The sequence below is a fragment of the Porites lutea genome, chromosome 10 (assembly GCF_958299795.1).
Source record: "Porites lutea chromosome 10, jaPorLute2.1, whole genome shotgun sequence".
Taxonomy (NCBI): domain Eukaryota; kingdom Metazoa; phylum Cnidaria; class Anthozoa; order Scleractinia; family Poritidae; genus Porites; species Porites lutea.
Genome location: NC_133210.1, coordinates 14,787,202 through 14,804,070, shown reverse-complemented (window position 1 = coordinate 14,804,070; position 16,869 = coordinate 14,787,202). Strand labels below are relative to the sequence as shown.

General features: G+C 39.8%; 1 protein-coding gene across 1 annotated transcript; it reads left to right on the top strand.

Moving 5' to 3' along the window:
• Positions 1–1,014: 1,014 nt before the first annotated feature.
• On the top strand, positions 1,015–16,538 carry LOC140949567 (uncharacterized). The gene is made up of 10 exons (XM_073398724.1): positions 1,015–1,126; positions 1,571–1,699; positions 3,047–3,075; positions 4,089–6,202; positions 7,456–7,659; positions 8,723–8,831; positions 10,182–10,234; positions 10,837–11,010; positions 11,367–13,108; positions 13,799–16,538. The coding sequence occupies exons 2-10, from the start codon at positions 1,689–1,691 to the stop codon at positions 14,337–14,339; spliced, it is 4,977 nt and encodes a 1,658-aa protein (XP_073254825.1). The 5' UTR covers positions 1,015–1,126; positions 1,571–1,688; the 3' UTR covers positions 14,340–16,538.
• The last annotated feature ends 331 nt before the right edge of the window (positions 16,539–16,869 follow it).

The following is a 16,869-nucleotide window of genomic DNA, read 5'->3' as shown; positions in this document are numbered from 1 at the left end:
GAAGTTGGTTGAAGTGCGACTGCTCAGAAGACAATCGCAAGTACAGAGAAGGATTTGTAGTCAAATTTAAATAGTGTGAACTGACAACCTGGCATTTTTAACTTCAAAGTTTTAATAATATCATTTGAGTTTTCAGTACCCCTTGGTTTTCCTTGTCAAAATGTATTAATGTGATCTAAGAACTGATTTTAGAGGCTATTGTTGTTTTACTTTTGCAGTCGGTTTGAAATTCACAAAGACTCTATAATGACATACGCATTAGCCGTGCGAGCGATATTTGCTAAGGTTAGCATGAAAGCTTTGCCTCCTGGATGTAAAACTGAAGAAATATATTTGCCTCTAGTCAAAGCAGTCTTGCTTCCTGATAAAGATTCTCCCCTGTCACTACGGCACCAAAAACTCAGTGAAAAAAGAGAGATTTTAATTTATTTCCTTGAATTTATTGTCAATTTCAAAATTCTACTAGCTTTAACTGTTTTTATGACGCTCAAAAATTTTCGTTCACCTCGTGAAAAGAAACACGACCAACAGCTGCTTCGTCGTGCCTTGCTTCTCTGTGTTTTGTTAAAAGTTACATCAGTTCATATTTAAGGTTTCGTTTCCGGAAAAATGGTTGTCGTGAACACCAGAAATAAAATTAACATACTTCAAGGAATGAATCACGGATATTTTTATGTCTTAGTCATGTTTGTGGCGATTTACGTCTTCTGAAGGAAAATAAATGAAATATTGACTGTGCATGCACGTTAAGCATGGCATGGGTACTCTATAACTAGTCAAATATGCCCGTATTTTTTAGCCATTATTTTTCGACCTATTCCACGAAATCTGAAAATTTAACGTTCCCGTTATTTTACGAAAAACTACTCAGCCTCGGCCAAAAGCTGCAATTTTTAAAATTAAAATTTAACCTTAATTTATTCATATAGTTTCAGCTCAAGACAGCTGAAATTGACAGAGCAAAAACCTCGAATGAACTTGGGTCAAGGTAAACTGTTAATATATTCCGTTTCACTTTTGTGAGGCTGTTGATATCGTAACCGCATTCATTGTATCTCGCATAACTGGGGAAAAACAAAATTCTTTTCTAGTGGATTTTCTAAAGTCTAGCGTCGCACCAGTCCAGGTAAATTGCCCTTAAAGATTTGATGCGATTTATAAACAAACAATAGCCTAACGTAGTGTGCGATAGCTTTACAGGGATTTTCATTGTTGGTCGTTATAAACCATAACTCGACGGTTATATTCGAGAAAATACCGTTTGAGTGCAACGTTTTCTGTCTTCCCTTTTTAGCCTAGCTGAAATTTTTATCTCACCAGAATTTTTTGGAACAAAACATGCGTACATATAGAGAGAGTATATATAAATCTGTCTTGTTCAATTTGCGTGATGATCCAGTAATTTTCTCTTCTTGAACGGAAAAACAAGCATGGCTCAAAACAGCTCCCAATAGCAAATGTGTGATCGATTGAACTGATGGAACATTGCTCAATTTCAACTAGAAGAAAATTAAGCTGTGTTGCTTAAAACTGACCTGCTATATAATGGTTTCAATCTGTCTGGTTTTAGTTTTTCTCGTGGCGAACTGACGATCAAAGCTGCGCTGGTCAAGAAAAGCGAAAGAATCACTGCCACCCATGTGATATTTTATTCATGTTTTGGTTTATTTGCCAATTCTGAGTAAAGCATGGCTGCAGGGTGAGTAAAATATATCATGAACCCATACACGGAGCAGCAAAACAGATTTTAGAAAAAGAAAAGAATCGATCTGTTTATATTTTGCTGGTTTTTGTAAAACACATAATATCATGAAAACTCAAATCATAATAACTGCTATATACACCCGCCCCTGGCCCCAGACGACAATCTTTTTACTGTCAATTGTTACAGTCTAAAAAATTTCTGAAAGTATTGCAGTTTTGGGTTTAGAAATTTTAGCTCGATCGAACAGTCGTCAATGAAAATATTAGCTGGATTCGAAATCTTTTCCGTGCGCGGAACAAGAGTTTTAGTTAGCTATGCTAGTGGGGGGTCCAGAAACCTTACATCACACTTCAGATAAAAACTATTACAGCGCGATTTTTATTCAAATGTTCACAGCGTGGGAATACATCTAAAAACCACGAGTACCATACCTATCGACTCCAAAAGCATTTAATCTGTTTCTGGCACCTTCAGCTTTCCCTGCACATTCGCAAATATTTTCGGTAGGGTAAAAATTTTCCTGACATAAAATTACAATTTTTTCTCCAATCTTAGTCGTAAAATTCACAAATCAGGTTTTTTAGCATTTTATTTCTTACTCAAAGAGAATTATTTACGATGGACGTCTAGAACAAAAAGCTTAGCTTGCCTTGGCATATGATAATATTTTAGCTCTCTGTCTCTAGAATTATTTATGATTGTCAGTTTTGACAAGCTGTCGATTCGAATTCGTTTTAGCGACAGTCATTTAAACGAAAGCAATACATTTCACATATTTTAATTTATTAATTGACTTATTTCGTTCTCTATGCTATGTGATTCGAACAGTACCCAACAATATTTCGTCTCGATGGGCTCGCTGTTCGGCAGGAATTCACTGTTTTGAGTTTCCGTGTATTTATCCGTCGCTCGCTCGTTGATTGGTTCTGCCGTTGTTTAGAACTGACAACGCCACCGCTTTTAGATAGGTCACACTTTACACATGTGAATGAGTTGTATCGCTGACCAATCAGCGACGACAACCGTTCCATTCACGAGAGGCAAGCAGATTGTAAGTTTATATTTCGAATTCTCTCTCCATCGGGAACGATCGTTCAAGGTAGTTCTTGGCCTTACGTTTGATAGATCTTTCACCTTTTCAGTTAAAATTATCATTTCGCATCTGCGGCAGCAAGAAATTTGCCTCACGATCGCCGATTTGTCTTCGATCGAATACGTCGTGTGTAAGCTTAAATGCAAATAACATGTAAACTTTTTCATCCCGTCCAATTCTCATATTTCCCAATCGCCGGATCGTCCAATCTTCTGTTGAACTAACACGGTTCTATTTTATTTTTGCAGGTATGCAGATGAAATCCTGAACTTTGAAGGTAAATACTAGAAAAATTCACTTAGATGAAAATTTACTTTCGAGCGGACATGCCCGGGCTTATTGTAGAAATTTTTTTGTTCCGATTGACGATCGTGTTTATTGTGTTAAGGAATTGTAGCGAAACCGACAGAAACACAACTTCTGAACGAAACAGAACTGCTTTCAGCGAGGTAGATCGAAGATTTGATCGATTTTTCTGTTCGAACACGACTCTGACAAGCAATCGAGTGATTACAAGGGTCCAAGGTTGTCATCTGGGTCCGTAAGTTTTTTTGGCAACATTACTCTCGACTACTGTAACTTTACTCTTGGCGTTGGAAATTATTTTCTGCTTCACTCAAAGTGCATTTCAATCTGTACCTCAGGCTTACTTCGGACTCAAGATTCCGTCAGGGTGATTTTTTCCGTAAGATCTGCGGATCACCAGCGTTCCGTTCTCTCTTCAGTTCCTATTTTTAATTTTTTCGAATATTCATGTTTGATGCAGTATTCAGATTATATCTCGGTCTCAAACCTTGTGCCCTCGAATACATTTATTTGTAATTTCCCGGCAGATCTTTTTGGAAATTGTTTCTTCTGTTCTTTTATAGTATTTTTCCCTCCGCTTCGCTAAATGTCAGTAGAATCATATCGGGATTACATAGTCTAAAGAGTTCGAGCGGATAACTATATTCTTATTGTTACAATTTTTTTATTTGTGTTTACCTCCGATATCGTGTTGTGTTTGACAATTTTAGTTACCCTCGAATTTTAAATTACTATGCCCATATTTCTACATATTTCATAAGTTCAATACGTCTAAAGTTTTGCATTCGATCTTGTTTTTGATTGCTAGCAATCTGGCTCTTTGAGTTCAAAAAATAATATGTTAAGTTTTATTTGTCTGAACGATATCAACAAATGTTTATTCATGAGTAAAATTAGCTTTTCTCTATCCCAACTCGATTTATAGCGGTCGTAAAAATCTATGTGGTTTAAATGCTGATTTTTATTTTTTATTTTTTTTTCTAGAAAACATGAATCGAAAAGGAAAGATTCGACGTGGAAATCCGCCAAAAAAACTTAATGAAAATGGCGTTGCACTTTTAGAAAAGATCGTGGGATGTGATAATCAAGACATTTTAAATGGAAATAATCAGCTGTCAAGGAACACAGTGAAAAGAAATCTGTCTAAAGAAATAGAGGAAGAATCTGGTCGGGAAAGAATAAACTACCATTCATGGAAAGAAAAATGCCGCTCAAAGGAAGATAACCTCGGTGATGCTTTTGTTCCACCGAAATGTGCGACACCAGCTGTTTCCATCGCTGAGAATGTCAAAGCGAAATCGCCACAGAAAAGGAAAAAAAGCCTCGATGAAGGGAATTCAGTTAAGAAAATTGCAAGTGACTGCGATGTTTCGGGCGCAAATAATTTAAACATCAGTGGCAATTTAAAGAGAGAAAACAATTCAACTGTTGCTAGGCACTTGGCATTTTTCAATGGCACCAACACATCTAGTAATTTAATGGAAGACGAAAACACTGACAGCGCAATATCCGATGAAGAAATTGAAGGTGCCAATGTATATGGTAAACTTAACAGCAGGCAGAGAAGCCAGAAAAAACCCAGCCGTGGGAGTCAAGTAGAAAATATAGTTTCTCGGACTCCCACCCCTACTCAACAAAAATATAAGAAGGGTGATATTGTGCAGATGGAGAACGGTGTTCGAAAAAAATTCAATGGAAAACAGTGGAGACGATTATGCTCCAGGGAAGGATGCAACAAGGAGTCGCAGCGCCGAGGATATTGTTCACGGCACTTGTCATTGAAAGGAAAGACGCTTACAAAAGGAGTTGGGATTCCAGGACAAAAGAAGGGGAAATTGCATGGGGAAAAACTTACATGGGAATCTGGGAATGAGAGTGAAGGAAGTGTAGAGGGAGAGGTTTCAAGCAAGGGATCTGGTCATCATAACATTGACCTCAATGATAAAGAAGCAGAGGCAGCCTTTTCACTTGTTTCTCTGAGTAATTCAAGGTGTGCTACACCTGCAACGCCTTTGCCAATTTCACCTGGTCAATGCCCCTCACCCTCCCCGTACAGCTGTTATGGCAATACGCGCAGCACAACTCCGGGCCAGCATCGGTCAGTTACTCCAGTAAGGACTTGGGTGGGTGCAACACCACGTTCGGGGCGGTCGTCAAGCGCTGAGCTTCTATCACCTTTCCCAAATGGATTCTCATTATCAAATGCGATTAGTCCAGATTCTGGTATTATCTGTCGAGATGAGTCTGGAAGTCGCGCAAGTAATACCTCTTCTCTGATGTCACCCGTTCCTCTACTTTCTCCTATCACCCCGACAAAAAGAACATTCTCACCCATATCTCCTCCAGCTGGCTCAGCCTATCGTTCATTTTCTCCTATACCTCGCACCCCTCCTGCAATATCAGGAAAGCGGACATTTTGTCCTGTGTCACTCCCAGCACCTTCTGCCATTACACCTCCTAGAGATAAAACAGGCAGAGTCATGTACTCACCGATACCCACCCAACCTCTGCCGGTAACGTCAAACAGCACATTTGTGCCATTTTCACAAGAATCGAATAAAAAATCCCAAGATAATGAAAAAACAGCTGATGAAAGAAATGATGAAGATCAACAAATGGCTTCTAATGCTGATGCTGTTAAGGACATTGTTGAGTCAAAAGATGATGAGAAGTTAAAAGCCGCATGCACAGAGGTTAAAAATACTCAGACTGATCAGCACAATGCTGATTCAACTGAAATAATTACCATGGCTCAGCTTCCACCAGTGCAAGTAAATACCATTCAGATAGCTGTCTTCCCATGGCAGTGTTTAGTCCCACAACTGATCAATGTTCCTGCAGGCAGTTTGACTCAAACAAGCACTAGTAACATTTCAAACTCACAGCTGGAAGTACAAAAAAATATTTTAAATCAGGCAAATGGATTGGAAAGTGGTGGAAATTTGCTGCCACTAAAGACTGCCGATGGAGAAGATAATTCATCAGCAGGAGAATTAAGGAATGGAACTGGCAATACAATAATTACTGGGCCAAATACAAGAAAAAGAGCTCGCTCTGTCTCTGTTAGTAGCGATGGAAAGCCTGCTGCCAAAACAGTGGTAAGCAATCTTGAAATAATAACCGTTTTCTAAAAATATATATGATAAGTTCTAGAAAATATCCATACTCTCTTTTTCTCTCTAAAGAAGGGGTTCCAAAAACCTAGGCTAGGTATTGGGGGGTGGGGGGTGGGGTGCTTTCAACGATTCAAAAATTTAAAACAATGTGTTACTAATTAAACCTAAGTGGGAAATCTTCCACATGGAAGGGTAGGATATTTTCGGGAACTATAGTTTGATATTGAATAAGTCAAAAAGAAATAAGCAGTTAATTAAACCCCTGCTTATTTGGGTATGTTCTAAAAGATTTCTTCCCCCTGCAAGTAACAGTCGGTCTTTGGACATTGGCCGACCAAAATTTGCATAGTGTCTGACTAAATCCCACCTGTGTTTAGACATAATATCCGGATAATTTTTTTTTATCATAAATCATTTTATGGTAAGGAAGACTAAGAATCTTGACTACCTTGAGTAAATCTTAGGACATGTTAGGACCATCTCAAAGTCACGAAACAGCATAAGTGTAGTATGTCCTCTGTTTTACCCGATATAAAGTTCAACCTTTTCTTGGTGATGTCTGACCAAAATTTTGTTTTGTCCGACCAAGATGGTGTCTTAAGTCGGACAATTTGTTATGTCCTTTCAAGAGAGAAAATCATTTTCAGCCCTGCCGTTTACTTTGTACAGCCTGTAAATTAGGTGTTGATGACCACTGTATATATGGGTTATACATGGGATTAGGATCCGCACAGGTGGTTACAGGGGGGAGGGGGGTGGGGGTTGGTGAAAATGGGTCAATTTTCAATCCCTGATAACATCTCGTATGCAGTGGCACTTTGTATATATGCTGAATTCAAACCTTTGTAAGACAAACACCAAAGGGGTTAAAACCCAAACATGCATCACAGAGATGCCTCCCCCCCCCCCTCCCTCACCCTCCAATGGAAATGATCAGGAAAAAAAAGAATTTCACTACTTTTTTTAGAATCTCCAGATTTTTACTTGTGAGTCTCCATATTTTCCTTTATCAGGGGTTGGCAGGTCTTAAGGATATTAATTAGGTCTTACTGGTTGGCAGTTTGAAGGTGCCTGGGTATGTAAATGCCACTCACAGGGAAATTGTCAAGGTTATGCATTGCATTCGCCTGCTGTTCGTGGCTCCACCGGCCTCCTAGGCACCTCCCCCCATGCTCGTCTCTGTAGATGAGTTTAATTTAATATAAATTTTTTGAGTTCAATATTTTTTTTTTCAGGCCACTGGGAATCAGGCAAAACAAGAGAAAGAACACATCCGCCGGCCAATGAATGCCTTTATGATCTTCAGCAAACGTCACCGAGCCCTTGTCCATCAGAAACACCCCCACCAAGACAACAGAACAGTGAGCAAGATACTTGGTGAATGGTGGTACAACCTGAGCCCAAAAGACAAGCAGAAATATGTAGATCTTGCAGCACAGGTGGGCCTCATTGTTAAATTTTAAAAATTCCCTTAAATGTGAACTTTTATCAAAATATTCTAATTAAAATATATCATCCTATTTTTGTAAGTAATTTTTGTATATTAAGTTTTATTATTCTTCTCTTTTCCTGTATCCTAGTTTATACTGTAGTTTATTTTTTGTAAAATCACGTCATCTTTTCTGTAATGTTTTGTCTTGACTTTAACTAATCTAGAAGGGAGCCTGGATCCCATATAAGCCCCAGGCTTCCAGTTCAGGCTTCCTCGTCATTGTTCCAAAGGAATGTCCCCTTAAGCTTTTCTGTTGCACAAATTAAAATTGAGCTTGGGATTTAATACATGCAATTTTTCGCCCTTTGCCCTTCTCAGAGTGATATTTAAAAAGAGCTTCCTATAGTAATAGCTGTTAGTTTATTTTACATGTAAGGTGTGTATAGTTTCCATTGTAGAGGCCCCTGGCCCTAAGGGGGTGTATGTATGTCCCTCATCTAAATTTCAAAGACAGTCATTTCGTGTTTTGAAGAGTGGGCCATGTCTTTGTCTGTATAGGCAAATCTTTGTTGACACTTTTTGCTTCATTAACATATGCATATCACTGTATGATGACACTAATAGAATAAAAACTCTGAATATTGAAAGGGCATAATCAGTTATCTCTGAAAATTTGAGCCCAATACAGCAAATGGTCTCGGAGAAATTCTCTTCTAAAAACTCAAAATTTTCCTTTTTCAACACACAGCAAATTCGCAGTTTTTGATAGCTGATATTTCCTTCAATATTGCTTGCAAAGAGCTGAAAATTGCTTAAATTGCTCAACTTAATCAGCTCTTTCAACTTTTGCATTTATTTCATACATACCACCATGGCTTCTATGAGTTAAGTTGTATGCTAATGAGGACAAATATTAGCAATGACGTCAGCAAAGATTCACCTATTCAACCCATGTTCATGTCGTTTGTCACCATTTCATCTAGTACTCTTATGTCGCTGTTTAAAGGCCACATCACTTGTCACAGTTTTACCCCAATATGGTCTCATTGTACCAGTATTTTTTTTCTCAGGTCAAAGAGGAGCACTTCAGGACTTATCCACACTGGAAGTGGTGCCAAAAAGACAGGAAAAAATCCCCAAGAAAAGGTTCAGATGTAACGGAGTCTGCTGATTCAATGAGTATGTTGTCATCTATTTTTAATGATTCGACTATAATTTCAAGATGAGAAAAAGTAAAAGTAAAAAGAAAAGTAATTATTACACCACGTAGACATTTTGATCCAGCTCTCCTGAGAGACCTCCTTGTAGAGGGCCTGCCAGGGTAAATTCCAACAAGCGACAGCGCATAAAATGAAATCGCCACAACAGACAACCTCCCTGGGCCAAATTGCGACAGTGACGGCAAAGCCGACAATAAGCGACAAGCATTTATCAACACCGACACGAGACGTTTTAAAATTCAGACGGGAGACATGGGACCCCCCCTGGCAGGGCCTCCCTGTACTCTCAAAGAGACTCGTAAGAGACCTCTTGTAAGAGACTTGTTAAGGCTCTGGTAAGAGACCTCTCTTTTGATCCAGCACTGGTAAGAGACCTGTAAATCTTTAGTAATTAGCACTTTAGATGGTTGCTTGTAGTACATAACTTTGACTGTACTTATGTATAATAAAGTATCAACATCTCTCAGATGGTAGTTTTTATTGCCACCAGGAGGTCTGTGACAGTATATAGCTAGGTACTGATGTTGTCTGAGATATACAGAACTTAATGGAATCCTGATTTTTCAAACCACCATGGGGAAAGCAAATTGGTGTGAATTATCAAGAGGTTTGAAAAATTGGGGGTAAAATTATAGTGTTTGAGTGGTCAAGGGAAGTTAGATTTGAATTTTCAGGAGTTTTGAAAAAACCAAGGATTTGAGAATGCTGTATTTTACTGTATGTCAAAAAATATCACAGTGATTTGTCATACTATAATAGTATTAATCATAACTATAACAAAATTTCCAAATCTGATTGGCTATCAACTGTCCTGATTTCAGCACTAATAGGACAGTGTAATAGGACAGCATGCGTCATGTCTATGTAATTGGACAGTACTCGCCATCGCGTGCACACATTCAAATGCTAGCGAGAAAACTCTTGGAATTTTTTGTTTTTTATTTTCTAGAGGGCAAAAACATCCCAAAAATTACTTTTGTTATAGTTATAGATAGAACTTCGTTTTGTCCGATTCTGTCTGTGATCATACTCGTGATGGAACAAATCGGACTCCCACTATGTTGTCATCCGATTTTGTTAATCATCCATATGGTTGTTGGATGAAAAAGTTAGAAAAGTCTATCAAAATCGCTTCTTATTCATACTCGTATGATTACAGACCCAAGTGGACTCCACTCAGTCTTATTACCATTAAAACTGACCAGCTGGATACAAGGAACCACAAATCTCTTGACCAGGAGCCAGTTTGTTTTTCCGTTGGGATGAATTTCCACCTAAACCAACCTTCTTTTCTGTCTTTTGTCATCAGGTGATGGTATTGAATTTCACGCTGATGTCACAGTGGGCAGTGAAGAGCAAGAGGTATGTTTTTGTTGCTTTTTTGGTGTGAATAGTCTACTGTGGTGACCATAACACTAAACCAGTTAACGTATAAACCACACTAATTATAGTTGTTTTGTTGTATTATGTGTGGTGAAAATTCTTTTTTTTCTTAGCCTACGACAGTTTGAAAATATTTAAATTTACAAGGATTTGTACGGAAAACCCATCACCATGACTGCATGGTGTGTTAAGAGTTGTTTTTCCTACACAAATCCTTCTAATTTTGTTGTAATCCTTACTTTTGGGATAAGTGGCTGAAAATTTACGCGTTAGCTACACTGTAATTTTCATATACTAATTCAGTTCCTGCTAAATCATTTTTCCAAAAATAGTTGTTTTGTGTTTACAGAAAGTTGATCACGTTGCCAACTATTACGAAAAGCCCATTTGTTTGCAACAAATTGTGTTTCAAAAAGTAGATGAGTAGGGACCTTCTCTCAAAAGTGATTCCTGTGGTTTGATCCTCGTAAGTCACCACCTCTTGCAGCTACTAAATCTTTGAATTTAGTCTGGTTGCTTACAGGAGATTTCACTAATATTAAATAGCCCTTTTTGAAGATGAACGTATGTTCTATTCCTAGGGTGTCTTTGATAATGACTGCGATGTAACCACGGATGCAAAACCAATGCTAAGAAATAAACGCTCTCAGAGCACTCCTGCACACCAACAGGAATCGTGTCTAAAGGATGTGCCTCGGCCATTTACACCACAGCCTTCGCCTCCAACACAACACTCACTCTTAGAACTTGCACAGGTAACTGAGCCACTGACAAAGCTGAAAATAATTTTCTTCAAATGTTTCTTCAGTTGAAAGGACACAATGACCAGCCAAAGAAATTTTTGCTCGGTCAAGTCTTGTTTCTGACCGGTCAAAATAACGAAAAGAAGTAATGACAGCCTGTGAACTTAAAACTTAACCAAAGATAGCCTAAGATGACTTACAGGTGAGGATTTTTCTATTCGTTCAAGAACAAGAGTGTGTGTGATCGGTCAACATGACCAGCAAGTGAAGTTTTTGGCCAGTCAAGTCACCATTCTGGCCGGACATTGTACGTTGACCAGACGTTATTTTGAGCCCTGTAATAATATTATATTCCATCTTATTTTTAGATGTGTTCTGAGCTTGACAATGGAGAAGTGTCCACTGTAACTGATAGCAGACCAGTATTATCTGAGGAAAGACCCACCACATCTGAACAAGACACTAATGATACGTTCAGTGAGTCAGAAGATGACGATATTGGCTCAGAAGAGCTGATGTGTAATGAAAACATTGACGTTAATGACAAAGAGTCTGATGACTCGGACGATGAAGAACTTACGAACAGGGTGTTTCCACAGCAAAAATTCTCCCCCGTTCCATTTACAGTGAGACGGAGTCAAACGCCGGACATTGGCAAGATCAGATACTCACCCATTGCATTCCCCCCAAAGAGGGCAGTAACTCCCAATATGTACGAGCAAATGCTTGGCAAAGTCCATTCTCGTGAACAGGCAGACAGTACTTGCAGGCCACTCTCCAAAATGGTAGATTTTGGCTTCAGGGCACCCAAAGGTTTGCCCTTCTCGAGCAAAAGTAATTCTAGTGACAAAGTTGACAGAGCAGTTTCATTGAGTGGTCAGTTTGTCCGTCCAAAATTGCCAACAACAAAGAGTAACTCTCCTGGGCTCACTGTAAGTGGCTACTTTCAGCCTACTGGATCTGTCTTTAGACCAAGCCAGCCGTCATCTAGTGGTACCACTTTGCATTCTTCACCTGGTTCAGACAGTTCTTTGAAGACCGTGTTGAGCTCGTCAGCTTCGTCACAGTCGGCGCCATTTTCCAGTTATGTCACAAAACCTTTGCCTGGGGTCACTGTAGCTGCAAGAGGCAACCCGACAGATTATCCAGCGATGGCATTTCAAGTGAAACCCAACAGTCCCTCATACAAAGCGGGCAGCCATGGACGGTCTGTAGTTAGCTCCAGCCAATTCGGAGAAAGTACCCCAGTTTCAAGATTCCCATTTCAACACCAGAGTGTTGCAAGCACACCATCAGGGCCACTTAATACTGTTACAACCCCACAAGTGGCTAGTTCAGTTTCCACGGCCTCTGCCGTTGGTCAGCAGTCATCATGGTCTCCGGGCTCTATGCCCGCGCCCTTGGCACCTCTAACAGTGTCTGTGGCCACTCATAACATTCCTCCATTTCACCAGTCTGTAAAGGCTACTCCTGTTCTGTCACCAAGCACCAAAGGGAAGCAGCAGAAGCCTATTGCGCCACTTCTGTCGCCCCCACCGATGGCTGCATCTCCCACCGGGGACAAATCAGCTGGACGAGTGCTGCTCGCAAAGAAGCCTCCGCCCCTTTCAGGGTTAGTAATGGGACATTCAAATGCAAAGCAAGGACCCTTCTCACCTGGAGGTTTGGGGTATTATAACGTAAACCCTGCGTCACTTGGTGTACACCAGGGCATTATTCCTGCACCCTTGCAAAGCCCTGGAAAGCCAGTCAACCAAGGGCCTTCAATCAGACCACACCCTGTGTCACCAAAACCAACTACCCAGCCAATTTCACCAAGATTTGCTGCATCTAACACCTCCCAGCTGTCCCCTAAAGGAGTGAAAATATTGGCAAAACCATGTTATCCAAACGACAACCATGCTGCTCCAACTACTTCGCCAAGAACTCTACCTTCCAGTGATGGAGATCACACAGGGGCTATTAATACCAACAGACAGGCCATGAAAGCCGAACAGAACCAGACTGTGGATGCACAGACAACCCAGCTGTGTCTAGAGGATAGTGCATCTAAAGGTCAAGTGTACGTCAAACCTATACTGAAAAGATTCATAGCTGACGGAATGGAAGAGTAAGTGTTCGTTCTTAGAGTCTATTTAAACTCAGGGTTCAGTTCTTCGGAAAAATCTAGATTAGACTCTTGATCTCAAATTACCAGGATTTGATTTGAAGGTGAACTAACAAAAAGTCCAAATGATTCTCCAGCGTGACAACAATTTGGATGGCGTCGTGTCTTCACAAGAAGCCGTGTGGCCAGATGCTCTTTTTTGTGTCCTTAACCGAATACCCTAACTTATCCTATCTCAGTCTTAAAAGTTTTGACGATATAAATCCACTCTTTAAAATTTTCAATCCATTTACGGATTCTAGTAGAGAATTCAAGAATCTGGATTTGGGTTTTTCAAAGACTCTTTGAAAAATCCAAATCGAGAAGACACTATAAAGAATTCTTCATTTATGCACTTCTCTGCTAGTTGGTTATTCAAATGTGTCCACTTCTCTCGCCAAAGGTCACTCTTTATCAACCTCGTTGCCATGGTTCTCTCACATCCGGGGGACGAGTCTACGAGTGATTTGATTTCCTGGCCTAACGTGATTTTTTTGTAACCATTCAGTTGAAAGCTTCTAAGAGGCACTTTTCCTGTGATGCTGTTTATCATGCTTTTTCGACTCACTAAATTAGGGTTAAGCAGTAGAGAAAACCCATTACCGCTATGGGACTGAAATTAAGATAACAAGATTTGATTGTTCATTTTCTTAGGGTTCTATCGAAGGTCAATTTTGAGAGGCAGTTTGCTGAACTTCCTGAATACTCTCCTCAGCAACGCCACGGCACACGGGAGAGCCATAACGGAGGATCCATCAACAGGCGAGGTCCTGTAACAACGGGTGGACCACACCCATCGGATGGAAGTGGACAGACGTCTGAGAATAGTTTAGGTTGTGATGCTAGCCGTACGGTGGGAATCAGAGCAAGTAGTATGCCGAGTCTTGAAGCGCTGGCAGAAGTGGCCTCTTTGGAACATGGCAATGGACTGACAGAGGTCCTTAAAGATGACAAAGGGGATTCACGCCAGCAAGAACCAAGCAGTCCTACAATGTCCGCTCACAAGAAGCCAATAGATCAGCGACGGGGAGTGGTGCTTCAGCTTTTCCAGGAACACGGGTATTTCCCGTCTGATGGCGTCACCTCAGTGTTTCAACAGCGCTTTTCAGATCTGTTCCCGACGAAAGCAGCTTTGCAATTGAAGATTCGTGAAGTTAGACAGAAGATTATGCATAATGGCGGGGTTAACAAGTAAGACGCTTTTTTCGTAGTTAAAGAGCATTCCATTCACCAAGCTTGCATTCAATATGGCCGGCTTGCAATGGAAACCATGGTATTCATGGAGTTTATATAAGAAAAAAGTACAGTTATGTTTAAACGCTGTTAAAAGGAGCTAAGTCGTAGCATAAATATCTTGAACATTTAAAACGTTATTTCGTCAAGTTTCTCCATTGCAAACCATTTTGACATCGATCGTCCATCCTCAGCGATTTACTCGTTTACAGGTTACTGTAATGTCTTGGGTTGTTCTTTTCTACCCAAGTGATGTTTTGAGATTTCCTTCTGTGTCAAAGAAAGTTTTGAACGCTGCAAAATAGCGAAAAAGCCCGCTGAAGTTAAAATAAATCGTGCCGATAAAATGTTACTAAAATGTAAGTTTGTTCTTTATTCCACTGCTCGACGAAAAGATTCCGTTAAAGTGAAAGAAAAGCTCAGTTAAAATCCGTTTGCAAGAAGGTTTTGCAATGGTACTTGGCGAGAAACCTTCAATTTGCTACACATGTTTAGGTCGCGTGGCACATTTCTATGATTTTCTTAAAACTTGTTTCAGATAACTTTTATTCTAGTAACTGGAAGCGAGTAGAGTCGAAGTTCTCACAATTTGCCAGTTGAGTGATGAAATTTATCTTATGTTAAAACTTTCTCTCAAGGGAGACAAGAATGTTACTAATCATTTTGCTTCTTGTTGTCGAGAGTTTACTCTTCGACATTCCTTTTGGGCGTGTAAAATTTTTCTTTACATGTAGAGATATGCGCTTAAATTCTACATTTTTCTTGATAATTTGACTTTATGCGCGATAACTAGGTCACGAAATTTCCGAAAACCGAGGATTTTCCAGAAGGTGAGGTAACGCGTGTTTCATAGATGTCCCAAATACTCTTCGTGCCCGACAATTTGGGTAATTTTAAGGAACGCGCGCACGTTTACGAGTCAAGTTGCGCTGTAATTTTTCCGGTCATCGGTTCGTTCGGACCGAGAGTGGTCTGACAAATACAACAGAGCTCTGGAAAAAATATTAGACGGCATTGCATTATACAGCAGCGCATTTTTGTAAAGTAGAATAGAGGGGTGTTGGGAATCTAAAAATAAAAACAAACGTTGTTTAAGTCTTGAAAGATAATGGAGACCTTTAGTTTCGAGGACGACTACGATGACGAGATTTAACTAAGTTTTTTTGCGTATTCTCAGAAAAAGGATATCCCGGAAAGGTTTATTGAACTTATGTTTACCAGAAAAGTTGGCGCGGTTATTTTTGTAGAAGAGGTTAAGCCCGCCCTATCCCAAAATGATGAATAATAACTTGTTTCCGCTCGTAGTGGAATGACGATGGCTATCGCATTTTCCCGCCAAAATATGACGCTGGGTCAAAATCTCGTACTCGAAGTAGTACGAAAGGTCTCTAATTAACTTGGAAATATCAGACTTTCATCAAAGTGTTGCGTGAGGGTTTATAGTGTATATAAGAGTTTCTTAACAGACTCTTTTAGAAACTCGAGTTTGCTTTTTGGTTTATAAGCAGTATTTATAAAAAAAGGTAATACTTATGTTGTTTTGTTTTGTAAGTTATTTGAAAAGAGCAACCCCGCCATATCGATTCGTGTTTTATCGCTGTCGTGGAGTTCAATTCCGACGATTAGGTCCGAGCGAGAGGCTTGAGATGTCATCGGAAAACTTCGGCAAAGTACGAGATTGTGTCGGACGCGTTTCGATGTGAGCGCGGCAGTTTAATAGTAGTAGTGTACCTATTTATTGAGTTAACGTTCTGTATAGTTGTAAGATAGTGTTGAGAAGGGTATAGAGTGATTTTATGGCAGCTGTATATATCATGGTTTAAGTCTTTTTAACGTTGATAGTGTAGAGCTTAAGGATAATATCCATTTCAAACCTGAGTGGCAGTGAAAAAAAGCCGTAGGGGAATTTATTGATACAGGTGTTTAAGGAGTTATGCGTTTAAAACAAATACTAGGGAGCTTATGAAGACGCCGACAATAGCAAAGACAACGTTATAAAGACGACAATAAAAAGGAGAACTCTCTACGTGCATCACACGTTTTTGTACACGTTTTTTGTCGTCCAAATGTAACGCAACTTAACCTAATGTCAACTTTGTGTGACGTTCTATACGCAACTTGCATATCTCCCATAATGCACCTTATTTGCTCCCCCCCCCCCCCCCCCTAAATTTTGCGTAAGCATTGTTTTCAGTTTCTCTTGGGACGGCTGTAACACCCAGGAGAAATGAAAAACAAAATTTTAGGGGGGCAGATAAGGTGCATTATGGGAGATGAACACGTGGCGTATAGGAATTAGAGGACGTGGCCGCAGGACGACGAATTTTCCTTTCTTCGCTCTAACGTGGGTGCATTTTTTTAAGAATTTAACTTGTGCAAAATTCGTCTTCATTTAACAAACTGATGAAACCTGAAAGGAAGCGAATTATCTTTATCAGTGATGTTTTAACTGCCTTTGTCGTGGTGGTCTTGAAAGCTCTCTACTATTCTAC

What these genes read in the sequence shown, in the direction of transcription:
- LOC140949567 (XM_073398724.1), top strand. An exon ending in AGCCTGCTGCCAAAACAGTG is followed by an intron (nt 6,203 to 7,455) that starts GTAAGCAATCTT and finishes TTTTTTTTTCAG; the next exon opens with GCCACTGGGAATCAGGCAAA. An exon ending in TGGGCAGTGAAGAGCAAGAG is followed by an intron (nt 10,235 to 10,836) that starts GTATGTTTTTGT and finishes TTCTATTCCTAG; the next exon opens with GGTGTCTTTGATAATGACTG.